The 26,224-nt window shown below is 43.4% G+C and overlaps 1 protein-coding gene across 2 annotated transcripts in view; it reads left to right on the top strand.

Moving 5' to 3' along the window:
• Positions 1 to 1,181: 1,181 nt before the first annotated feature.
• UST (uronyl 2-sulfotransferase) overlaps positions 1,182 to 26,224 on the top strand; it is a 167,406-nt gene continuing 142,363 nt past the window's right edge. Inside the window, exon 1 of one of the 2 annotated variants that reach the window (XM_035538687.2) lies at positions 1,182 to 1,790. In XM_035538687.2, the coding sequence (XP_035394580.1) occupies positions 1,529 to 1,790 (262 nt within the window). In that variant the 5' untranslated portion in view covers positions 1,182 to 1,528. The remainder of the gene's footprint in view (positions 1,791 to 26,224) is intronic. The other variant, XM_035538688.2, reaches the window with a different exon arrangement.

Raw genomic sequence — 26,224 nt, 5'->3', positions numbered from 1 at the left:
TCAACCACCGTGGGCATATTGTTTATCAATGAATCCAATGGGATTGCTCACTAGTTGTTTATTTTCAGGTTCTGGCTCTATGGTCCTGTCCACACCACCAAGGTTAATTTCCCTGTTTCAGCAGATGCCCTTTACTGCTGGAAGCCAGCAATGAATCTAAGCCAGTAAGGTAGGTGGGATTCAGGCATTTACACGTGCCTTTCAATGTCAGTGGCAAAAATGCCTGAATCCAGCCTACTGCGCAGAATTTGCAGCTGCGAGTGCTAAAGGATTATGAGTCAGGGCCCCTCAATCAGGATGCATTTTTTAAGCCTAAAAAGGAAAAGGGCGATTGCATTTTGGTTTCTGACCTGGCGAGTTGCACTTGGGTCATGATTTCCTACTTTTCTCCCAAACCACAGAGGACAGAACTTGCTGTTGGCTAAAAGCGAAAGAAGACTCTCGTGGGATCGCGTGAAGGGCAGAAAGCCCTCCCCTACCAGCGAGGTCCATAAAATGCGACTGTGGACTGGCAACACCGTACCAGGCCTCCTCCCCCCATTGTTGTGTTGGCAGTGCGGCCACAGGATGCACCGAAATGCACTGCGGCTGCAGACAGTGCCTGGGGGCACGAACAGTCCCAAACGAGACGTACGTTGCATGAAGAAGATGAAGCCATTAAACAGCCCAGCACGAAGTGAGAACCCTTCACCCTGTACGTTGTGTGAAGCAGTTTTGTGGGCACGACCAAGTCATGAGGGACCGCACTGTGAGCCATGTGTGGAAGGGGGTCAAACTGGGGTTGCGTGAGGCGATCTCCGTTTCGTGATCCCCGCTCTCGCCCAGAGCCTCGCCTCGGCGGTCCCGTCGCCCCCACAACCGTCCTGAGGCTCGGGGGAAGCCCCGCGGCCCCTGCCCGAGCCCAGACCGCGGGGGCAGCCCGAGGCCGAAGCCAGGAGCGCCCGGGGCAGGTGCCTCGAGCCGGGCCGGGCCCATGAAGGCGGCGCCCGGCGGCGCCCGCAGGGGTCGCTCGCGGGGAGGCAACGGCGGCGCCGCGGGGACCGGGGCCGGGCCGGGCCGGGCCGGGCCGGGCCGGGGTGGGCGGGCGGCGGGGGCCGGGCCGGGGGCGGCGGGGCCGGGGCGGGGGCCGGGCGTCGCGCAGGGCTCGGCCGCGGGCTGCGGGCGGGCGGCGGCGGAGCGGCGGCTGTAACTCGACACCGGGGCGAGAGGCCGAGCGCAGCGCGGCGGCGGGGCAGCAGCAGCAGTAGGAGGAGGAGAAGGAGGAGGAGGAGGAGGAGGAGGAGGAGGAGAGGAGCCCCGGGAGCGGGATGGTGGCCACCTCCTTCCCCTCCCCTTAGCGGCGCTCCGCAGCCGCCGCGCCGGGTTCTGCCGCCTGCAGCGGGGGCCGGGGGCGGCGGGCGATGGGCACGGGACGGGCCCCCTGAGCCGCCGGCAACTTTCCCCGCTGCGGGCAGCCGGAGCCGAGCAGGCGGATGGAGGATGCGCCTTCCCCGGCGGGCTGCGTGACCCGGCGGCGGCCAAGGGGAGGATGAAGAAGCAGCAGCAGCAGCAGCACGGCGGCGGCGGGGGCTGCCCGGACGCCCGGCCCCCCGCGGCGGCGGCGGCCGGAGGGGGCCCGGGCCCGGGCGGGGGCTGGAGGCGGCGGCGGCCGCTGTCGCTGCTGCCCTTCCTCTCGCTGCGCGACTACGGCTTCTGCATGGCCGCCCTGCTGCTCTTCTGCCTGGGCTCCCTCTTCTACCAGCTCAACGGGGGGCCCCCGCACTTTCTGCTGGACCTGCGGCACTATCTGGGTAAGCGCGGCCCGGCGCGGCGGGGACTTGTTGCGCCTCGTGGGGGGGGCGCCTCTTTGTTCGCTGCCGAGCCGGGGCCGGGGGGAGCCGCGGCCGCTGTCAGCCGGGGGCAAGGGGGCGAGGGCACGGCGAGCTCCCCCCGCTCAGGTGCGTGCGGGGCCGGCACGGGACAGGCGCGATGCTGGGCGGCGCCGTGCACGGCAGAAGATGCCCGCGTCGCCCCCCCGGGGGCAGAGCCGCAGCCCTGCAGCGATCTGGGTTGTGGTGCCCCCCGTGTCTGCCCCGCTGGCAGCTGCTTCCCTGCCCCGCAGGGAAGTCGGGGGAAGCGGAGTGCACCGCGAGGTTGTGCAAGTGCCTCGCCGCGGCAGGACTGATCCGCACGGGGAACGAAAACCGAGGGCTTCTCCTCACGGGGAGGTTACCACGGAGTAATTTCGGTACCAGCTTTTACCGCGTTAGCTCCTCTTGCCTGCGAAGGCAAGCCGTCAGCATGAAGCACTGCAAAAGGGCAACCCACAAGAGACAGCAGCGCTACGTTGCAAACTAGGGTGCAGTACTTGTGTTTCAGAAAAATAAGCTGAAATCCGTATGTGTGCACATGTGTTTTATGAACATCCTACGAGTACATCTCAGCGTGTGCATGTGTTGCTTTTTTTTAACGGAAAGCTATCCCGTATCCTCAGTTAAAGGATGAGAGGACAAAGCCGGGCTCTTCTGGGAGGTGCGCGGCAGTGGGACAAGAGGCAACAGATGAAGTTGCAGCAAGGGAAGTGCCAATGAGATGTTAGGGAAAGAAATTTCAACATGAGGGTGGTCAAATGTCTGAACAGGCTACCCAGAGGTCTGTCTGTCCTTGCAGGCACTCAGAGCTCAGCTGGACAAGGTCCTGAGCAGCCCACTTCGAGTTGTCCCTGTTTTGCGGGTTGGGGGAGAGGACCAGGCGGGCAGAAATCCTGTCCAGTTCATAGTCTGTGTGTCTGCTGTAACTGGAGAAAAAGGACAATGAAAATTCAAGTGAGAACAGAAGAAGAAACTCTTTGAATGTTACTTCGCAAATGCACCAGCATATTGCCTTTTTGGCTTGGATTTTACTGACTCTTTTTCTTCATGTAATGTTAGTTAAGGTATTCCTCCACTGAAGAGGAAACAGACAAGTTTTCCACCAAGGCAGGAGCAGGTTTTGCTTACAACTGTTTGACTTTTTAATTGGATCAAGTACAGATATCTCTGTTTCAAAGCAAAGTAGATGCCAATTTTTTAATTTTAATCTTCACCAAGGATGAGCCTTGCTTGGCTTGTGTGGGAATAGACTGTGAGGAACATGGGGTTAGACAGCTTCTCATTTTGTGGCCTTTTGACTGCTCTTGAAGGATCCAGGAAATAAAACTTTGTTCGGATGCTTGAACCACCATAGCTGGTAGCTGTCTCTGCTGGAAAGTCTTCTGAGGCCTGGAGATGAAAAGCTTGGAAGACGCTGGATCTTGGTGAATGGGTGGTGATCGTTTTTGTGAGGTGCTCGGCAGGTGCCAAGGAGCCTTTGCTGTACGTGCCTAAACGTGACAAGCTCCTGGGGAAGGGGTGAGGTGTTCTTTGAAAAGGGGGGTGGTTGTTTTTGTTGTGTGGTCACTTTTTTTTGTTGCTTTTTTAAATGTTGGCTTCCCTCAGGAGGAAAATAGACAGATCTATTCATATCTCACCATTAGCAAACTTCTGCACTTGTTAGCCTAGGAGTTTCCTCCTTGTGCCCAGGTCACCTGGGATGTTAAGGGCGAGGACTTGTCTCAAGCCCTGCAGCAGGCTGGTGCCTGGGTGGGAAGCAGGGTCCTTGTGGCTTGAACCCTGGTACCCAACAAGCAAACTGCACCGCTGCCACTGCTGGTGCATGGAGCATGTTCTGCCTCAATGTAAACGTGCTTGTTTGAATGGTATTTTCTACAGCTACTTTACCCTTGCTGGTGTACGGTGCCATTTGGGCTGTCACCCTATGGATGACATTGTTAAAGAGTTTTTATATATTTAGTGTATATTTTGCAAGAACAGTGCCATACTCCTTGATTTGTCCAACTGGTAAGGTTTGCAAATTGTGAACGTTTCTTTGTAGCCAGGTAGTCTTGTTGCCTTCCAGGAGACTTTGAAGCATTTGGAGGAGTAGGCAGGGGACACCTGGCCTTGCTAATGACCAAAGCCCTACATATGTGCATGGTGCTTTGTAAAACAGCTTGACTAGTCAAGTCTCATGACGTTAAAGAAAATCAAACTTTTTCTTTCCCCTGAAGCCACAGATCCAGTGAACAGGCAACTCTTTCCTTCCAGTCCTTCCAAGCCACAGTTTATGGTGTGAAAATTTAAATCCCCAATCAGACAGACAGCTAGTTTGCAAACCATGTTTCCAGTGTGTGAATTTTGCAGCCACCCTTATTGCATTTATAGCTACAAGAACCGAGAGGCAGTAGACCAAAGGGAAAACTTATTTCTCAGTTTAATTACTCTGAGGCCTCCATAGCGTAAGGGGGGCCATCTTGTCCGGCTTTGCTTTTTTATTTGCATTTCAGGTTTCAGTGTGTTGTTCCTGGTTAGTTATATTACTCTGGGAGGAATGTTTGGATGTTTTTTACTTCAGAACTTGAAAGAAAGTTCACAAGTAACAGCACAAGACTTCAATGGCAATCAGGATGCAAATCACACCTGCGTTGGGCAGGTGTGTGCTTTAAAGGAAATCTAGGCGGTGAGAGAACACCGAGGCTGAACAGCTTTCATTTAGTTCTTAGGCCTGCAGCATACTCTGGAGGAGGAATAAGTTTGTTTTCAAAGGAATTAAGTGTGAAGATTTGCAAATTCTCTGAACTTTCCTTTGGTGAGGCAGGGGACAGGGTTGGGGGGCAGATGACTGTATTTTTAGAATATTCAGACTACTAGTAACTTTTTTTCCTCCTGGACCAGATTCTCTGGTGTTTTGTCCATATTTGTCTCCCTTTTTGCTTAGTTGCTGTACTGATTGGGGAGAATCAGTTGGAAAAATGTTGTGGCATCTTGTAGGGGGAGAAAGTAGCCCTATTCAGTATTTCCACTTTGCGTTGCCATCTCTTCTCTTTTGCAGAGCTCTGGAAGGGTCATACGGGGAAAATGGGAGGAGATCTGTAGATATGAGGCTGTGCTTTTTTTTTTTTTTATATATCCTGTTCTGAATTCAAGCTCATAATAGATCTAATAGGAATAAAGGTCTGTGGAATGCTGTTGGTTTCCGCTGTCCGTTCTGGCTGTGGTTCACAAGAACAGGGCTCAAGTTTCACGCTGTAGTCATGCCATCAGGATAGATGTAGAGCACTGGTTTGCAGCATGTAATCTGTGGGGGCATGGGTATTAGCCGGCTATTTCTAAAGAATCTGTGGAAGATAGTTCATAAAAACATGCCTGTTGCCAGTGGGCTTAAATTTACTGTGTGGGGGTGCATATCAGTCCTGGACCATCTATGAGCTTCAGAAAATAAGAAAGCTTAAAAGCTGCTAGGCTTTTCAGTAATGCACTGGAGTATTGGGATTTACACAACATCTATGAGGTCTTGCTTGTTGCTTCTGCCAAGGTAACCCTGGCTCGCTAACCAAAACGCGGCTCCAGCACTTGGAGGAAGTGAGGAGGATCTTCTGCAAGATGCGTAGGACAGAGCTCGTAAATCTTGGATGGTCCCGTGGCATCTGGGGAAGGCACTGGGGACTCCTTTCCCTTGGAACAGCGGTGGTTTTACATTGCTGTAGTCTTCCCTGCTTTGGCTTGTGATACAGACATGCTTCAAAACACAGAAACGGGTATTTCCAAGGGCTGCTAGCAACCCTCTAATGGCCAATAAAAAAAAAAAAATCTTTTGATCTTCAGTATTTGCAGTGCGAACTTGTTGTTGTTGTTGTTCGTGTCAATTAAATCATTTCCCCTGTTGAACTCCCCGGGAGACTGCCAACAAGTGCACCGCTTGATGTCAGTGGTTTGATTGCATGTGGAAAATGCCTGCGCTGTGCTTCCTATGCAAGACAAAAGGCTGAAGTGGCCGGTTGTGCTGAAACAGGCTCGAAATTGCTCCCCGCTCTCACTCCTCATTCCGCTGGAAGCTCTCAAGTGTTTTGGCCAGGAGATGTGCTCCGTAGGCTTAAAGTTGTCACAACAAGGGTGACTGTTTATTTTGGATGCATGGGAAAATCCGACCGTAATTCTGTCAGGTGGAGGCAGCAGAAAGAAATCTTTCAGGGGAAGCTGTAGCAGAAATCTTCAAAATATTTTAAAGCAAACCCAAAGTGAAGAATTTTCATTGAGGTAGTATGAGTTGGTTTTAATTCAGTGCAGTTTGGCTGTTGATTTCTATTTTGTGTTTTTTTCTGGTGTCTCTCTTTTTCCCTGTTAACATGTTAAGAGAGGAGCAAAAGAAAAAAAGCAACTATCCAAACGAAATAATAAAAGTGGCTGACAGTGTGTTGAATACACCTTTTATTTCTAAGCTGTCGGAGGGGGGAAAAAGTCTTTTTTCCCCTTTCTTGTAATATTTCACTTATATCTCAAATGGTGAAAAGCTCATAATTTTTCAGAGCAGGGTTTCCTAAGGAGTGAAAACACCTATCATGCTTCATTTTAGGTAGACAGCATGTTATTTTGTTGTTGGGGTTTTGTTTTGTTTTTTAATGGCCAAAAAGTTGGCTCATCCAGTTTTGTTTTTGCACGTCGATCATCAGTATGGTTTTCCACAAAGTTGTCAGTTTTGAAGGCCTATCAGGCGTAGGAGTAGGAGAAACACATTCGAGGAAAGACAGCCTCCTCTGTGGATGAAGTCAATATGGTGATACACAGTATCCGCTTCTTAAGTTAATATGCTTTTAACAAGGCCCTGGTTATGTTCCTATTGACTTTTTTTTTTCCCTTCATCATTTCAAGAACATGCGGTGTTCTCAAAAGAGCTCTTCAGTACTTTTAAGCATTTTGATTTTTGTCTGGCTTTTCAGTGGACTGTTTAAGAATACATTGCACTTGGAATTTATTACGTTTTAAAATTCATTAACATTACAAGGAACTGAAAGGTCAGCTTAGAAGCTGCTTCTTAAAGCTTTGAAAAGAGAGATGCTGAACCAAAATGACAAATCTGTAGCTGTATCTTTCTTCATTGACTTTTCTGTTCTCTTTGGACGTCCTAATTTTGCTATGGAGAATGTGGTACGTATTTTCTTTTGAGGTAGAATGTGTTCGGACTTCAATGTATGTTGCTAAGTTCTCATGTTATAACCGAGCTATTTTGGAAAAACAAAGATGTGCCTCATCTCCAAGAAACTTTTGTTAAAAGGCTGCAAGACTTGCTCGTCATTCACCACTTTTCCAGTTGTAAGATCAACAGAGCTCTACCTAACACGTGATGCTGTCAAGGAATACTCTAAGCAGGAACGGAATGCCCCTTGTTTTATGACTGACTCGAGCCTTTTCCTCTCAGAAAGATGAAGTGGTCACTGCACTACATTACCACAGAATCACAGAATGTTATCCTGCCTGGCCATGAAACACTTTGTGCAGCAAAGTCATAGCAAAAAGTGTTTAAGCTTGCATGAAAGTGTGATGATGATGTTCTAAATATATTTGGAAAATTGGATGATATTCATTCAGAGGTACATTTTCTGCTTTACAAAGTCAAACGCCAGCCTGGAAATCAGGTATCGTGTGTGTGCAGCTGTGTACATTTTTCTGCTTCATCTTGTCAGCTTTGTCTTTGACCTTGAAAAGGTTAATTCAATTCTTGATGAGAGGGAATATTATTGCAATTTTTTCCAAAATTTATTTTTATATATATATATATATATATATATATATATTTCTAATTTGAGATTATATGATACAGACCTAGGTATATACACCTGTGAGAGGATGAGTCTACTAATGGTAAATGGGATGCTACAGTTTGACTTGGGGGAGTGGGGGATGCTTCAGTTCTTGGCTGTGACAGACTTCATGTGACTTTGAATAAGTTGTACATTAATTCCATCTTGTTTTAATCCCTTTTGCCCAAAGGACATAATGAAGATAAATGTGTAATAGGATATGATACTCTCAGATAGTATGGTGATGGTAGGCATAGAAATACTTAAAGAAAAAAAAAGATACTCGTGATTTTGGCCATTTTTAAAAGTGTTAAGGCAGGCAGAGTGTTGGAAGGGAGATCCCATGTAGGCTGAGGCAGTCAGCAGTCCAGCTACTTTATTCCTATTAACAATATTGCTACTGTTCATTAACACAGTCTCTATGCAGTTTTATTTCAGGAGTTACTGTCGTAATTGATAGCCACAGTCTCATCAAAGGGTGTCAGTTTCTAATAGTTGTGCATGTATGTCTTCATAGCAAAGGCTTCGTGTCCAGGGGAATGCAGTCGGATCGTGTACTTCTTGCTTCCATTCGTGCTGCATAGACTTCATTTGCAAAAACAAAAGTAAAACCGTAGTTTCCTGAAGCATCGTTCACCTCCAGTGAATGGCAAGCATTTTGTGCTCTGTCAGGGAATACTTAGCCAAATGAATGGTGGCTGTCACGGGAGGAAAAAAGGTGATTGATGGAGTAGCTCTTCTATTTTCATATGAAATTAGGGAGGAAGAAAATTGCTTTTGCTCAGGGTTTGGCAAAGAATGATAAGCATTAAAGGGTGTTGGAAAGGAGACTAGCAATAGTTACTCATACAAAAGCTTCAACACATAGTGCACTGTGGGGAAAATAAAGGCTATTTAAAATAATATTAAAAAAAAAACAAACAGTAAATGGTTTGAGATTAACATCTATGCTAGCTCTACCACACTGATTCCTGATAAAACTATTCTGAAGTCGGTAGCTCGTGTCATAATCAGCAGTGACAGTAAGTGGAGGTTTTTCATCTGTTACTTAAGTGTAGGTCTAGCTTGTCAAAATTTCTGGAACATAGGATAAAAGTACAATGTAGATCTTTGATTTTTGGTGGGAACACTCTGTAAAATGGCTGAACAGGTCAACTTCGGTCCTAGGACAGTTCTGGCACAAAAGCCTGAAAGAGAAAATACAGTGGGGTAAAAAGAAAAAGAACATACTTTTTTTTTCCTTTCTCTCTCTTTTTTTTTCTGGTATGCTGTTCTATCCCTTGTTTCCAGCTGGTAATTGATTCTTTCTCCTACCTCTTCTTCTGATTCTGTCACTTAAAAGTATATATTAGGCACAAAAAAAGAGTTTCTAATCTCTTCTGTGGGTAGCAAGAAACTGAAATTACTGGAACCGCTGGAGTGGTGTTTTTATGATATTAACCTATTTTTTTCAGACATAAATTTGGGGCACCTAAGAGGAACAGAGACCTTCTTCCTGGGTTGTCTTAGCTTTGAGGGGAAGTGCTCACATGTTAACTTCTGACTCCAGTAACTCATTCAAGAAGTTTCTAGTAGCTATTTTGGTCTTGTAGCTGTTCCTATACGCAAAGACGAAGTTTGTAGATGAGATGTAAGAATTTGCTTTTTTTTTTTTCTTCCAGTCCAAGATTAAAAAAAAAGTCTGTTTATCCTTTTTTTGGAAGTTGTGACTGTGCACCTGCTGCTGACCCCCTGCAAGCGCTGTTCCAAATTGCAGCGCTGTGAAAGGAAGCCCTGTGTTTTTCTGGTGTTATGAAGCACAGCCAGCGGAGCGAATAGCTGCTTTCTGTGTTCATCCGACTTTGGATGAACACACTCAAGAAAATAAACTACCACGTTGTTACTCAGGACAGATAATTTTTAAGGACATGTTCACAGCCAATTCAAATTTGTTTTTCTCTCATGGAGCATTGGGTGGTTGGGGAAGGTCCCCATGCCCACTGCTCTGTGTTGTTTTACTTCTGGAGTAGTGGGTTCAGGAGCCAGGGCTTACAAGGGTCCAGAACCTGATCTTTCGTAGCATGGGGGCACAAAAGGGATGAGAATCATTTTAAAATATGTGAGAATTAGGTGCCTGTTTGGATCTTGCTCTACGACTTTATCTCCTGAGTTAGGTATCCACTCTCAGCTAGTTATCCCTTCTCTAATCATTAAGGGGCGAGACCTGCTTCCAGATCATTACAGCTTGTGATAGATGTGTAATACAAGTAGGATCAGTTATTTTCAGAGACATCAGTTGTAGCATGTTGCCATTAAGGTGAAAGGGAGCACCAGGCTTGGGTACCCCACTGCTGTCTCAGCCACCGCCGCCTTCCCCTGGGCAGCGGAGTTTCTTGTCTCCAACACCTCGTCTGACCAATACAGCAATGGCTCAAAAGCATAAGCTAAAAGCTTGTTTGTTGGCTGGTTTGTTTGTTTTGTTTTGTTTTTTTAACTTTTGAGTGAAAGCCATGGAAAATGATGACACATGACTTTTCACCAAAAGTTTCCTCATCGTTATTGTTGAGCAGGCAAGTAGATTTTTAAACATAGCTTATGTTTATGTATCAAGGCATTTGTTTTTCTTTGTTTTAGAATCTGGATTAGAGGATGTTTGGAGAATGGAGGGTGGATAGGAAGTGGAGAGCAATAATTTGTCTGAAATTTATTTTACTCTTGCTCTTCAGAGCTGCAATGAGGGAAGCAGGGCTTGTGTGGAAAATAGATGTTTGGCTTTAAGTGTGCAAGCGTGATGATGAGGTTTGTATTAGGGTTTATGAGTACTACTGCTTCAGAAACGGGCATTTAGATGCTTGCCAAAGCTTTCTTCCTGCCACACTTAATGATTTAGAGTGGAAGTTGTCATGAAACTGGGATGGAGATCATGGAGCCCTTGGCAATTTGGGTAAAGAAGCAGAGCATCTCTGCCGTACCTGAGAAGTAGGTTTTAGTGCTCCCACTCCTAAGCATGTTGACTTGAAGGAGAACCAACCATCCACTTGGCCAGCAGAGGTTTTTAATGTGTCAGCCCCAGATACGTTGTGAATACATAACATAGTATTCATAGGAGGTCACCAAACTGCTAGCACATTACAGATCTTTGAGATGAGCTGCCAGCGGCCAGATCAAAAGCTGCTAATCAAGGGGGTTTGACTCATCATTTCCATTTTTTCCCCAATTTGGAAAGTCTGTTGTTTTTCTGAATAGACTATTTTTGTAATTACCTATTTAGAATATGAAATTGTACAGTTTTGCTCCATGGCAGTTTCATTTTTCAATTTCAATTTCCATTTTCAACTTGTGTTCAAAACAACATGAGACCTGCGGGGATTGGGATGGGTGAGGAGATCTGAAAAGAAAGCAAGTCTGATGATACTTTTTCAGAAGGCGTTTGAGAATTTGTCTCCCAGTGTACCACTTCCAGCTTCAATTTCAAATGACACAATAGTTTTATGAATGCCTACACTAATTGATTAGTATTACTGTCGCTTTATCTCACAGCAAATACCACGTTCAAGGCTTTCATATGGCCACTTTTTCCCACTTATTTGTATCAGAAAGGAGATGAATATAGTACTGGTCTTCCTTTTTTTTTTTCTGGTTTAATTTCCTCATTTTTTCATTGCCTTGTAAGATGTGACCATCTCTGTTTCCCTCTGCTTCTGTTTTATTTATGGGTAGTGGCCCAGTCCCCTGGTTAATCATTTCCTGTACAACACCAGACCAAATTTAGCAGCTGGTGGCTTCTCTTTCCTTGGTGGCTTCCATGCCTCTCTCGTCTGACCTACATCTGGCAAAGAGCTATCTGAATCTGTGTTGAAAATCAGGAGTAAGAATCTTAGGAGAAGTGTCCCACAAGTATCCTGTTCCTTTGTGTTCTTAAAAAGCAAGAAAAAATGCAAATAGGGTATTCTGAAATACACCAAAAGGTTGTAGAGCTGAGACATTTGTAGGCCTCTTTTGAAGCTTGATGAGTTAATAGATGGAAATGGCATTCAGATGGGACAACAGTGTTCCAAGAAGAGATTAAGTGGAAGAGAACTGCTTGGGGGAAGAGGGGACAGAAAGGGGTCTTTGATCAGAAAAAGTTACGTGAAATTTAGACCGAGTATGGCTTGTCCTCAAGGCCCTGACTTCTCCTTTCAAAGGTTCCCTCTGAAGCCATCAGGGAGAGGCAGAGGTCACTCCAGAGAGCAATAGGGCTACCTGTGTCTTCACGACAGCCAAGTCCCTGACTTCTGAAGTTTGATGGCAAGAATCTGGGTCGTCGTGGCATTTATTCTTAAAGATATGGGTTGATGACTAGTGGAGATGAGGGGGAGGGAGAGGAGACTGGAAGCCCCGCTACCAAGATTTTTAGGTTGAGAGAGCACTTCGTGTCAGTGGGTCATGGAAACCTCAGTGCTTAGGATGCCTAGAAATAAAGACTGCATAAAACACTGGAAAAATAACACCGCAGGGGATATCTATCACTGCTTGATGGGTGGATTTGATAACACGGTATGTGTATTTCTCCGTAAGTCTCACAGATCCATGAAAAGGGTGTGCGAAAAGGGTTGTGATATAATCTAAAACATTATAGCAGATATTGTAAGGCAAAGGCTGTGAAATTGCTGACTTCTCAGTTCCTTTCATATCTGCAGCTGATTGTTCTTTCCTACCAGAACTTCCCATACAAATGTACAGATTTCTTTTGTGTTGCCCACTGGGACATAGCACAATAAGTAAATTATGTAGAATAACAAAATAGCAGTGCCTAAACCTTAGCACCTGTGGTTCTTTGTGATTTTTTTTCTGTTTTTTCCAGTTGTGTCATTTTGGTCATCACTGCATCTGTGCAACAGGCTGATAGAGGTAGCAGTATATATAAGTAATGAATAATATATAAGCAAATATATTGGCTGCCATTAGGAAGAGGCATGGAGGCAGGTGAGACTGAGAGTTAGCTGCAATCTGAGGATGTGTTACCACTTACTGGCTGAGGAAACATTGAAACCAGAGGTAATTTGGGAAGAAAGACAAGTCTGTTTTATGAAAACAAAGGTGTGGCCTCACCTTCTGGACAAGGGAATGTGATTTGGGAATGAGAGGGAAGTCCTTTGCAAAATACAGGCTTCCTTGGAAGTCTTTTTCAGCACATATATGAGGGAGAAAAGAATCCAAATAAATACCTAGTGCTTGCATATTGCCTTTTTGGTGCTGATTTATTTCTTAAATCACTTTTGAACTGATAAACAGCCTTGTTCTATTAATCTTGTTGCATTTCCCCACTCTAGTTTTGAATCTTACACTCATCTAGTCAATGAGGCAAACTTTGGGGAAGCTCTGGGATTGTCTGTAGCTCAGCAGTCACCTACTTTCTGCGCTGTGCTACATGGAAACAGCTGACAGCTTCATTTTTTTCCCTGGAATGTTTTGGTTATGAATGTTGGAAGCTGAAAGATTTTTAAGTTGCGTGCAGTGTCTTTCACCTTCTGACCCCAGCTCCAGCAGAGCTGAGGTTGGCAGTAGCTGGATCTCATTACTGGGGTGAGGTGTTCAGTGACTCGCATGCAGTAAGTTTGTTGTGTAAGCTGTGACACCATTGCTGGCATTGCCACTCTCATTTTTGCTCCTCTGGCTCCAGACTAAGGCATGTCAGGCTGGAGTGTGAGCATGCAGCAGCAGCAGTGCAGGGTCTGATGCTTTTTACCTGGCAAGGATCCCAATGAGCTGTCTGTTCTGGGCTTGGTGCTGGCACACACAATGCCCATGCTTTGGGCACAAGGGAAGTAAGGCTCAGTGAGATTTTACTGAGGGTATAAAGCTTGGGGGGGCTGTTGACCCAACTGTCCCCAAGATAACAGCAGTCCCCGTTTAGTAGATTTGTTTGTACTACCCCTGCTCCGCAGGGAGAGATGTTTGTCTGGAGCTATTGTGTCAATTATAAACTTATTTCTTAAAAATAAAAAATAAAAAAATCTTGGAATTTCCTGCTTGGTGTCATAGACCAAGAAGTCTTTCAGCTTTTGCAAGGGAGATGCTGAGTGTCTTCCTCTCTTCCCCTTCTCTCTGACTGCTGACCAGAGTACATCTTTCTGTTTTTTATCTTCATACAGCAGTTTCCATCCAACACTTCAAAGAGGAAAGTAAATATTAACACCTTTTATTTAAGGCACACAGGGAGGCTTTCTAACTTGCTTGGTGTTGTTTGCGTGGTGAATAGAAGTATCAACAATAGATCCACAATTTCCTGGACTCAGAAGGACAGGGATTTGCCTGGAAATGCATGCAGCATGTCTGATGAAACACTGATGCTTAACAAAACAGGAGCCCTTGTGCTTGCCTTTTTCACAGCACTTACCTGGCTTGCCTGGTTGGGGTGGTTTGAGTTTATGCAATCTCTGGGGCGCATATCTGCACAATATTCCTGAAAGGCAGTGGAGTTACTTTTTTTTTGGGGGGGGGATGCTTTTTAAGGCACAAAATAGTTCAGAAGAGAGTGAAACCAAGTTTGACCAGGTTAGATGAAGCCCTGGGCAACCTGATCTAGTGGGTGGCACCCCTGCCAATGGCAGAGGGTTTGGAACTGGATGAGGTCCCTTCCCACCCAAGCTGTGCTGATCCCGTGAAGTCTGCCAGACTGCGGAGTAGCTTTTACCCAGCAGAGCCCCTGCCCTGTGTACATATGGTAACTTGCATTTTCCTTTCTGCAAGCAGCCACTTTTTAGTCTTCGCTCAACCTGTTCCCACCAACAGGAGAAGCCTGCTACTGCAGAACCATACGTAAGGCTTGAGTCTCTCAAAAGAAAAGCAAAGTGCGTGGAAAGGAGTGATAACTGGGAGGGGAAAAAGTGGGATGAGAGACAGGTTGCTGGGTGAATCTTTCCTGATTTAAGCTAGAACAGAATACCTCTTACTGTGTTCTGCTTAAAATGAGTGAGCAGGAGACAGAAATAGTAGTGGGGGAGCAGATAAGCGATAAACGGCATGTTATGGAGCCTGTTCCCACTGAAAGGGTAATTGGCCTATTTCTTGTTGCCTTCTGCAGCTGTCTTCATCGCCTCTCTCTAATTTGTTCACCAAAGCCCCTACTGTCATTGTAAAAAATGTGTTTGTGGCATGGGTAGATATTAAAACAGCTTCCTTTGTAGCCAACAGAGTTTAAAAGCTGTATATTCAGCTTCAGAAACACTTCGTTATCTGTGCTGAAGACAGAAATGTTTTTACTACAAAGGATCTCATAATGTGAGAGTCAATGAGTTTCATGCAAGCTTCATCTATTTAGGCCCTGTGGCTACAACTGGTTAAAATTTTACATTCACAAATTGCATTAATTCACAGGTAATTACTGTATGGTATGAGGAAAAAAGACCAGGGAATTTATTTTCTCATTCTATCAGAATCGTTACCATGTAACAAACAAAAGAGCAATAAAAAAAAAAAAAAGGAAATTTTAAGGCAGATGAATTGAGTGGTTTATGTGGTAGCTTTTTGCTTTTATGTGATTACATTTTGGCTAAGAAAGTATGAACATTTTCCATTTTCATGCACAGTACTCTGGATCCTAATTCAAACTTGAAATTTCATTTCTGTTACAAATAAATGTGGTGATCTCGAGCTATTTTTTTTGTGTGTATGTTCAAGGAAAATAAGAGACTCACAGTGCTTCAATATATAGTTAAGTTTGAGTTAGAAGTGGCAGGTTTAGCTGTTCAATTGTAGTATGGCTCTGGTTCAAAAAGATTTCCTTACTCCTACTCCATAAATAACATCATAAGTATGGCTTACACTCTTTTCTTTCTCCAACCATCCATGCTTTTCTTCTTTTGTAGGCTGTTTGCACTCCTGATTCTTGACTGCACAGGGTCCTGCCTGCTGACCAAGCATTAGTAATCTCTTCTATTCGCTTTGGTAGCGTGCTAGGGCAGTGAATGGTTGCTGGATTGCAGACCCAAGGAGTTTGAGTCCACATGACTGGATAGATTTATTAGTGCAAACCTGTATGCATTTGGTCGTATCTCAGAGGCTTACAGTACTGTGCAGGTCACATGTGTTGTCTGGAAAATGTTCCTGTTCAACTTGGAAAGAAAGTTGGAGGGAAGAACAAGGAAGAGGAAAAGTGTAAGCATTTTTCCTTGTTCCTTCCTTTGCTGTGTTTTTGGACACTTATAACAAAATGATGTTAGTATGGCTAAATGCGTTCTGCCTCCCGCAGCTGTAATTCTTTGTGAACCACAAAGAACAGTTTATATAAAGTACAAATTTGTGAAATGCTCTTTTGTGTGCTTTTGAATGCATTGCAATTTCTTTGACCAAAAAAAAATTTTGCTTTACCAGCTTAAAAGTCCTGTAACGTAAAGGAGTTTAGAATGGGAAAGTGTGTGTTAAGCAACTAAAAAGCCAGAGCTTGCGTTAATAGTCCTTATGTGAATTATACCAATTTCAGTGTGTCTGTGACACAAATGCTAAGTTACTGCTGAGAACTGCAGTTCAGTAGGGCCTGATGTTTATTTTCTTTAACCAGAAATAACATAAAGTGTGTGACCAAACTAGGTTTATTGTACTGGCGTATATTGAAATTTCTCAGAATTTACATTTCATTATTTAATATTATTCTATTTATGTAACTTTATCTTCAGTTTGTTTTATTTGGAGTTCAGTGTGTAGTGTCACATGTTCATTTTTTAGGAGGAAGATCTGCTAGATTTTTCTTCAGTTGTAATTTTTTTCCTGCATGTTTTTGAGTACAGAGATGGTGCAGAGTTTAGGCGCTGGGTTACAGGACTCTTACCTTAATAGAAATAAAACGTAATGTGATTATGGAAAAAACAGCATCAATAATGTGTGTGTATATGTATGAAAAAAGAAATTATATCCTTTGTTACAGTTTAATCAATATGAAAAAGATACATAGTTTAATGCACTGTTGAGCATGTGCTTGCTTCTTTGCCTTGCTACGCAGAGGTCAGTATGTGTGTCCTCCCTCTAATTTACAATCGAATTAGGAATGGCTGTAAGGAATTAAAACCTCTACCATTGGATCTCCTTTACTCTTGAGATACAGTTGGGAAGTTGAGGTTCTGCTGCTGAATAAGGTGGGGCCCTGGTGACAAAGGACACAGAAGAGGCTGAGGTGCTTAACAGCATCTTTGCCTCAACCTTTCCTGGTGCAACCGGCTTTCAGAAATCTCAGGCAAGGAAGACTTGCCCTCAGATGAGGTGGATCAAGTTCAGGAACATTTACACAAACATCACGTACAGGGTCTGTGGGGCCTGATCTAGTGAAAGATGTCCCTGCCCATAGCAGGGGGGTTGAACTAAATGATTTTAAGGATCATTTCCAACCCAAACATTCTATGAGCCTGCAGTATGCTGTCATGGCAAAGAAGGCCAACAGCATCCAAAGCCGCATGAGGAGCAGTGTTGCCAGCAGGCTGGGGGAGAAGATCCTTCTTCTCTACTCAGCCCTGGTGAGCCACATTTGGAGCACTTTGACCAGTGTCAGGAGTGAATCTGGTGCAGGCCCACCAAAGTGAGGAGGGGCTGAGAGTGCTGGAACTGTTCCTCCTGGACAACAGCTCAGGGGGATCTCATCAATGTGTACAAATATCTGATGGGTGAGTAAAGGAAGTGGAGCCAAAATCTTCACAGTAATGCCCAGCAACAGGACGAGAGGCAGTGGGCATGAACTGAAATACAGGAAGTTCCATTAAAACATTTTTTTGTGTGTGTGATCATGCACTGACATAAGCTGCCTCAAGATATTCCAAACCTGTCCCTGAGCTCTGTGCTCCAGCTGACCCTGCCCTGAGCAGGTGGGCTGGAGTAGATGACCTCCTGAGGTGCCTTCCCATCTCTGCCACACTGTGCAAAGCTGACTTCACGTTCTGTCCTACTAGAAATTTGGTTAAGAGTGGGAATGAAAAATCAGCTCTAGCGTGAAGTGTGAAGGAAGTGTTTCTTCTCTCGTGCTAGGAAGTGAAAGGGCATAGAAAAAGCAGTCATCATACTACTCTGTATTTCCAGTTGTAGGTGAGATCTTGTAAAATAAAGCCTTTGAATGCTGTGAGAACAGAATCCAGTTCATGAAGCCAGTTTTTCACTGTTTGTTGTGCTGTACTTTGTGTGGAGCTGTTTAGAATCTAGAGTGTGGGTGCACTGAGGGCGATCGATGTGATAGACGTGTTGCTGATCAGGTGCAGATTTAGGAGTAGGGCCTAGGTCCAAGCTTCAGTTGCAGCCTAAAGGAGATGGATATGTCAAAATTGCACGTCACATTCACAAATCACTTCTAAAACCTGAATATCTTTTTGGAGTCTGGACTTTAGTAATAAACTTGCTCTTAAGTTTTACACAGTTAAATATCCAGATGGACATGAGCCTAGGAGTCAAAATAAAACGATTTAGACCTACAATTTATTGTAGCAGAAAACATTCTAGAAGTACGGTTTGATTAGCTTCTGCATGTATTCTGCAAAATTAAGTTCTCCCAAAACAACAAAAACAAAATCCTAGAGAACATATATGTCTGAGGGAGAGGGAATGCATAGGAAGTTCAAGAGAGGATGTAAATATGATTATAGTGGGAAGGAATTGCTCCTGAGTGATTCTAGCTACCTTTTACCCTTTTCAGCGCAATCCTTTTCTCTCATTTTCATCTCATTTTGTGTGTTTTTTCCTCTTAGGCCAGTAGGAGAGCGATTTCTTAGAACGGGGAAGTAGTACAGTAAATCCATTGTGCCTCCAGGATGTATTAACTTCAAAAGATATAATGCTTCAGTCTCTTCGCCGAAGTTAGATAAAAGCAAGCCTGCTTGTTTTTGTTACTCTGACTCCAGTGTGATTCTGTCTTGAAGTTTGAGGAGACAAAAAAAAAAAAAAAAAAAGGAACTTTTATCAATTATAGTTTAATTTAAAAGAAATTATAGCAAGCTTAGCTTAAAATTACTTGTGGATTGAGAGAGGAATTGCTATTGTGTTAATTTATTTTCTGAGATTAACAGTAATATTCTGAGATTTCCTTCAGCACACATAAGACATTGATATTTGGCACTGGCAAGCATTCCTATCTGAAGGAATTTTGCCTGTTTTTTCTTCTTTTTTTCTCCAGTACTTTCTCTGTTTCCTGGAGTTAAGGAAGATCAGCTTGAGTACTTTTGTATCCTTTCTCCTACTGTCCTCCTGTAATTGCATATGTTAGGTGGATCTAGTTAAATTGTTGGGAGACTTGGAGCAAGTTCTAAAGGAAACCTTTAAAGTTTAAAAGGAAACCTTTAAGCTGCAAGATTGAAAGAAGCAGAGGTGCTTTGTCAAGGCAGGTTCTTATGCCTTTGCAGAGGTTCAGTGCCCACAGTGATACTGCATGCTGGAAAACAATTCATTTGAATAATTCAAATTATAGAATTGGGACATAGTTCCATATCATCCATGTTTTTTTCCTCCACTTCCTTTTCATCAAATGTTTTAATAGATCAGAAGTCTTTCTTGTGAAGTTCTCCATTTACAGAGATACCAAGTACTTTTCTCTTTTAGAAGGCTTTTTCTCTTGATTCTTTGTTGCTCTTCCCACTGTATTGATTGCCCACTGGGCAGCAATTCTCAGGTAATAGGGATGTGTAGTTTTCACATAAAATTGTCAAATGCTTTGTTGCTCTGAGAGTGGTGATTTGCCCTGGGAGTTGCAGGCCATGCAAAAGATCTTTCTGGTTTCTGTTACTGTGACGGGTTGGCTTGCTTAAGAAATAAATTAAAAGCATTTCTGCTGTTTTATTGACCTGATTCTTTGACATAAACTTAACTCAGTGAAATTGTTGATGGACACCAGCACCGAGACTGCAAGAGGTGGGTGAGAGTGTCCTTGAGAGGGAAGAGGATCAGTTGGATCAGTGCAGGAGAGCACCACTCACCAGTGGTCACTTAGAGCTAATGAGTCTTGGCTCTGAGAAAGAAATACAGATCAGCCTTGGTACTATAAAGTGAATATTTAATCCTTCTTTATTACGGTAGACTTGTATGCCGTTTTCACAGCGCTGCACTTTGTTGCTCTATGGAACTGTATGTGCTGCTGCAAGGAATAGGAAATAAGATAAGAGCCGTTTCTCAGCCCTTTGTGAGATGGCAATTTTGTGATGTACTGGCAGTGAGCATTCATTCCCTCATCCACCATGTTTGCTCTTCAGGTCTACCTCATCTTGGAAAGGCAGGGCGTAAGCAGCAGCAAAAGAAAAAGAAAAGATTACGGTCTGTAACATAAGTGTGCATGTATAATAATAATATATGATGTAATAGCTAGAATAATATCATAGTATAAGTACATGATACAAGGAACATATCTTTGGAGATGAAGGAGAAGAAGTGGAACTTTTATAGTGGAAAAAACAGTACTTTGACCAACAAACGTGAACATCATTATAGGGTAAGGTAGAGTAACGTAGACTTAGCTAAGAAATGCTTGTGTTGCTTGTCTTTCATTAAACCAGTCATAAACAGTTCTCATATGCACATCTCCAAGCTCAAGTTATCTGATTTACTTTCTACCAACACACTGGCTGAAATAATTTAGTTTAAAAAAAAAAAATCAGCTTCAATTACGAATTATGCTTAGTACTCAAACATGAGCAACTCTTTGAGCAAGATCACAAAAGTGCAGCTGATTTCTTCATGGAAAGACCTTAAGGCTTGTGCTGCTATGATAGAAGTCTCATTTTAGAGTGTATTGTGGTGTGCCCCATTTCTCTCACTTGCAGATTATTGTGAATATTGCTTACTTGGTAAAAAGTAATTTTTGTTATAAAAATATACCGGGAGCCACTGTGAGGAAAAACTCTTATGTGATATCTAGGAACTTTTCCAGAGATCCAGAAACTTTTTGATTAGTGGTTTAGCTAGGTTTAAACTCATAATGTCTTCACTATATATATAATATAATATATATATTTATTTGTAAGGTTTTCAGAGCAGCTGGGTTTTGTTTCAGCTGATGGGCTCCTACAAGAGATGTTTCTGTCATTCTGTCATTTCCATCTTCAATTCATAAGAAACCCATGAGCTGTTACTTGATTTTGCTTCTGAAATAGTCATACTGGTGACGTGGCCTGCAGTAGAGCTAGCTGATAAGGTAAGAGTTTCAGAAGGAGTGTGTTCATAGATTGTTTTTTTTGTTTGTTTGTTTTTGTTTTTACTTTTAATAATCGGTATCAAGCATATTTTCACTCCCTTTCTGGACTTTTTTTGTTGTTGTTGTTCTGTATGAATAGAATTATCAATCAAAATTGAAAAAGTGTTTCATAACTATAGCTGTTTTGTTTTTTTTAATGAAAGTTCATCTGGACATTTCTATAGTTCATGGTTTGATGCGTTTTTCTGTTTGCTTTTTTTGGAAAGGAAATCTGTGATACTTTAATCTAGAAAAAGGACTTTAAACAAGACAGGGCACTCATGGAAATATTCGAAGAGTTACAGTTCTGGTGGTTTTTTTATTACGACTGGAATATAATGCACTGCATTATGCTTCATCTGTTCTCACATGTAAATGGAGCTGAATGACAGCTGAATGATAACCATTTTAATGATTACATGATTCTTGTTAATATGATAATAAGAATTTCCATAGAAGTTGCATAGGAAATGAAAACTTATCTCCTTATTACACACCCAATACTTTACGCTGTGGCTTAATTTTATTGTTTGTAAAAGTGATTGTGATTTCTGGTGCTTACAAGCAGCAGATTCAACTTTTTTTGAGCTGTAATTTCCTTGCAAACTGAAAAGTTTTGAAGTTACAAATCCAGGTTATCAGAGCAAGGTTGTAGAAACAATGCCTATCAGAAACCAAAACTAAAAACACAACACAGATACCTTATAAAGAACACTTGAGATCAAAAAGAGGAAATAGTCTAGGAGATGATGTTCATTATTATTAGAAACATAAAGTAAACATCAAGATGTATGAACTTTGATCTAGATAGACAAGAACTCACAAAGAGGGAACCTTCTGTAGCTAGGGGGCAAAATAAGAAATTGCTTGAGTTTTAAACTTGTTTCTGTCAGTGTGCCGTTCATGTGGTGCGCAGAATGGCACACTGACAAGTATCTAGAAACAACTGGAGAATCAGCAGGGATTTCAGAAAGTTAGCAGTGTTTTAATCTTCAACGAGGAACGTTTGAAAGTGCAGGAACTTCTGAATATCACTTTTGCTGGTCTCTTAAAGAGACACCTGGGATGTGCATCTGAATCTGGCTTTCTGAAAGTGAGTATCGATATGTTTTGTAAATTTTTAAAATAATGCAATTGTCATCCCATAGCTGACGCTTCCTACTAATAGTTAAGAAAAAAACCCTGATTTAACGAGAACAAATAACCACTGCTTTACTGTTGGACTTGCATCAAAATCATTCTCTCTCTCTCTCAGAAAAATGCAGTCGGTTGTAGCTGCCAGCTAGTGTACAAACAGAGCTGAGAGAGGGAACAGCTGCGCTCTGAAAAATAGCATAGCTCAAAGGCAGCAGTGCTGGCCTCGCTCACTGTGGTGGTTTTTTTTTGTCTGTTTTTTGTTTCAGACTATGTTATCTATTTTGGGGGTCATTTTGCATATGTAAATAAGCTTTTCTATGTGATATTTAGGATTAAAGATGTTTTACTCAAAAAAAAAAAAAAGTATAGCGATGTGTTGGCTTTAAGAGTTACTGCATCAATTTTTCCTTACCTTTGTGCTTCTCCATGTTTCTGTGATAGTCAGTGGCTGTCAGACGAGGACAGTCAGCATCCTTGAAGCTATTTGATCATGCGTTGGTCAAAAAAATTCACTCACATGAGTAGGAGTATCATCTAAAAAGGCGGTGGTGGTGGCCTAATAGGGCATTTTTACTTGGTGGTCTTCTGTGTGGCAGGATGTGAGTACTTAGGAGCAAATAGTGGGTGTTGCATTTCAGTAAAGACCGCAACTGAATCTGCGTCCTGGCAGATTTAAAATAAGAGTAAGTTGTGACTACAGTATAAGGCAATAAGTGACAGTATAAGAAAAAACGGAAGTACTAAGTATAAAGTGATAAATACGGTGTGCATTCATGCAGCATTTTGTGTGTAGCACAGTGTGCAAAATATCACTTTATATCTCATTGAGATGTTAAACTTTTCTTTCCATACGACCTCTCTTACAAGCTATAAACCCTTGACTAAGCATTTTCTAGTGAATATAAATTTAATACTGCCATAAAATCTGACTGTTCTAAGTGACTCGAGGTTTTTATGTAGTAGTATGTCCATCAGTTATTACTGAGAACTGACACGGCTCTGTCTGCATTGCTGTTGTGTGTCCTGTTCCAGACGGCACAGGACACAATAACTTATTTCTGAACTTCATAAAAATAAGCTACTGCTCTTTTGGCTTGCAGCAAATAGTGTTATGCACCACTTGTGTCTTAGACAATGCACAGTATTTTAGAAAAGGTGGAACACGGGAATTTTCTAGATAGTACAAATATAATTTGTCATGCAGGAAAACATTTGCGTGTAGCTTGTCTTAATTTCTGCAGAGGTAACGTGATTCTGGATTCATGTTGCTGAGTTCTGGATTACTGTCTGGGTAGGGTTTGCTCCTCATAGGAGCATATGGCGTTTTGCTTTCTGCGTAAAACCTAGTAATTTTCAAAGGTCTGACAATTGCAACTTCTCTTCTGTTTTTAGAAACTTGGGTGCTACTGTAGCCAAACATATGAAGTAATGGTTTTCGTTGTTTTTTTTGACAGGGACTAACGTGCAGCCAGGATCTGTGTCTGCTCCTTCCTTGATGCCTTGCTTCTGCAAAGTCTTCCAATTCAGGGAACATTTCCACCTGTCCCCACCTTGCTGCCCTGGGGTCCGTCACCTCACCTGGCCATGGGGCATGCTGTGGTCAGAATAATGGTCTTCATCACTGGGTGTTGTTCTGAGCACAAATTGGCTGATAAATGATAATGAATTTTCTGATGTTCTCCGTCAAGCAGGGACACTCTGGCCTTGGTTATGATACCTGATTCCATCTGTCCTGTCTGTTGATATCTGTTTAATGTTCTGTCATCTTACTGGAAAGCATATTAACACTTGAAAGTAGTTGTTTGCTCATTTGTTTTCTGTGATATTAAAACTGGCAATATGAGATTTGAAAAATCTGCCCTTTCTGCAGATCTGAGCGAGTGACATTCTCCAAAGCTGGAGATAATGCACTGGATTAGGTTTTGGAGTTTTTTTTGGTTTTATTTTTTTGCTTTTTAGTGCTGTTGAAAACTGATGGCAGCAAAGTTTTTGATTTGGGCACTGCCAAGTTCCCAAGGAGTGCTGTCTCTGTCTTTTGAGCTGTTTGGATGTCTAACATTTCTTTAGAGTGCTATACAGAAGTGCTGAAAATACATGCATTTAGCTATGGCTTTATGGAAGTATTTGCAGCATAAAGAAGTGAAAACACTCTTGGGCTGTGTCTTCTCAGATGCCGAGAATCTTTGGAATACAGTGGTTAAGATGTTTTGCTTCTTTCTTTTTTTCTTTTTTTTTTTTTTTTCCCCGTATGTTAAGCACTGTTGACATTTTAGGAATTTTTGTAACAACAATTCAGCGGAAGAAAATGTGGATTGGAGGCTTGGGATGGGGAGACAACCTATGTTTTGTGTGCCTCTTCCTACTGGTTACATTTGGTATGTTTAATATAGCTTACCTTTTTTTGGCCTTTCGATAAGCATATGGGCTAAGCCATTTGTTTTTAAATAGCAAACCACACTGCGGTGGTTCTGGATGTGTAATTACTGGAAAGACTCTGAACATAATCAAACCTGCTCTTTTGGCGTTGTCTCAGTTCGACCAAAATAAACAGCTTTTAATAGCACGTATCAGCAAAGCTGTTTATTTAAAAGGTGTTGACTTTATTATTGACACTTGAATTTTAAAATTGAGCTGAAACTTTAAGATGATGTGGTATCATTTGCTGAAAACGTTGTTGTTTTTTTTTTTTTATCTCCTGTTGTGTTGTCAGAAGTGGAAATTTGCAAATAGGCCAAAAAAAATCCGACACTGACCCACTTCCAGATTTGATTTGAATGTTCAGAGGCACAAGCGTGGTGCTGTGTTTGAGGAGGCTTTCCACACATTTTGTGAGGACATTGGCCATCAGGAGCAGAATGCAGAAGTGGCAGTTGCCGGAAGTCCACAGCAAAGATTTAGTTTCTCTGTTAGGTATTCGTGGATTGAGCCCTGTTATTAGAAGTGGTCTAGCTTGTATTATTTTCTGGTTACAGGTGATTTTTTTTGTAATGCAGCTCAGCATACATCGCTTACTACAGATTGAAAACAAGAAAAGTGCAAACTAAGAGGGAAGAGTTGGTGTTAACCGTTTTGGAATTATCTGAAGTAGGTTTTGTTGAAATTAAGTTTAGTCTCTCTACCTCATAGGTAGCTGTGACGGGGAACTATAGGCCTGTCAGTTTGACCTCAGTGCCAGGAAAGCTCATGGAGCAGATTATCTTGAGGGTCATCACGCAGCACTTGCAGGGCAAGCAGGCGATCAGGCCCAGTCAGCATGGGTTTATGAAAGGCAGGTCCTGCTTGACGAACCTGATCTCCTTCTATGACAAAGTGACGCGCTTGGTGGATGAGGGAAGGGCTGTGGATGTGGTTTACCTTGACCTCAGTAAGGCTTTTGACACCGTTCCCCACAACATTCTCCTCAAGAAACTGGCTGCTCGGGGCTTGGACTGGCGTACGCTTCGCTGGGTTAGAAACTGGCTGGATAGCCGGGCCCAGAGAGTTGTGGTGAATGGAGTCAAATCTGGTTGGAGGCTGGTCACAAGTGGTGTCCCCCAGGGCTCGGTACTGGGGCCGGTCCTCTTTAATATCTTTATCGATATTTAATATCTTTATCGATGATCTGGATGAGGGCGTCCAGTGCACCCTCAGTAAGTTTGCAGATGACACCAAGCTAAGTGCGTGTGTCGATCTGCTCGAGGGCAGGAAGGCTCTGCAGAAGGATCTGGATAGGCTGGACCGATGGGCTGAGGTCAACTGTATGAAGTTCAACAAGGCCAAGTGCCGGGTCCTGCACCTGGGGCGCAACAACCCCAAGCAGAGCTACAGGCTGGGAGATGAGTGGTTGGAAAGCTGCCTGGCAGAGAAGGACCTGGGAGTACTGGTTGATAGTCGGCTGAATATGAGCCAGCAGTGTGCTCAGGTGGCCAAGAAGGCCAACAGCATCCTGGCCTGTATAAGAAGCAGTGTGGCCAGCAGGTCTAGGGAGGTGATTGTCCCGCTGTACTCGGCTCTGGTGAGGCCGCACCTCGAGTACTGTGTTCAGTTTTGGGCCCCTCGCTACAGGAAGGACATGGACGTGCTCGAGCGAGTCCAGAGAAGGGCGACCAAGCTGGTGAGGGGTCTGGAGAACAAGTCTTACGAGGAGCGGCTGAGGGAGCTGGGCTTGTTCAGCCTGGAGAAGAGGAGGCTCAGGGGCAACCTTATCGCTCTCTACAGTTACCTTAAAGGAAGCTGTAGTGAGGTGGGGGTTGGTCTGTTCTCCCACGTGCCTGGTGACAGGACGAGGGGGAATGGGCGAAAGTTGCGACAGGGGAGTT

Source organism: Cygnus atratus, chromosome 3 (genome assembly GCF_013377495.2).
Source record: "Cygnus atratus isolate AKBS03 ecotype Queensland, Australia chromosome 3, CAtr_DNAZoo_HiC_assembly, whole genome shotgun sequence".
NCBI classification, from domain to species: Eukaryota; Metazoa; Chordata; class Aves; order Anseriformes; family Anatidae; genus Cygnus; species Cygnus atratus.
This window is presented reverse-complemented; position numbering and strand designations above follow the sequence as displayed.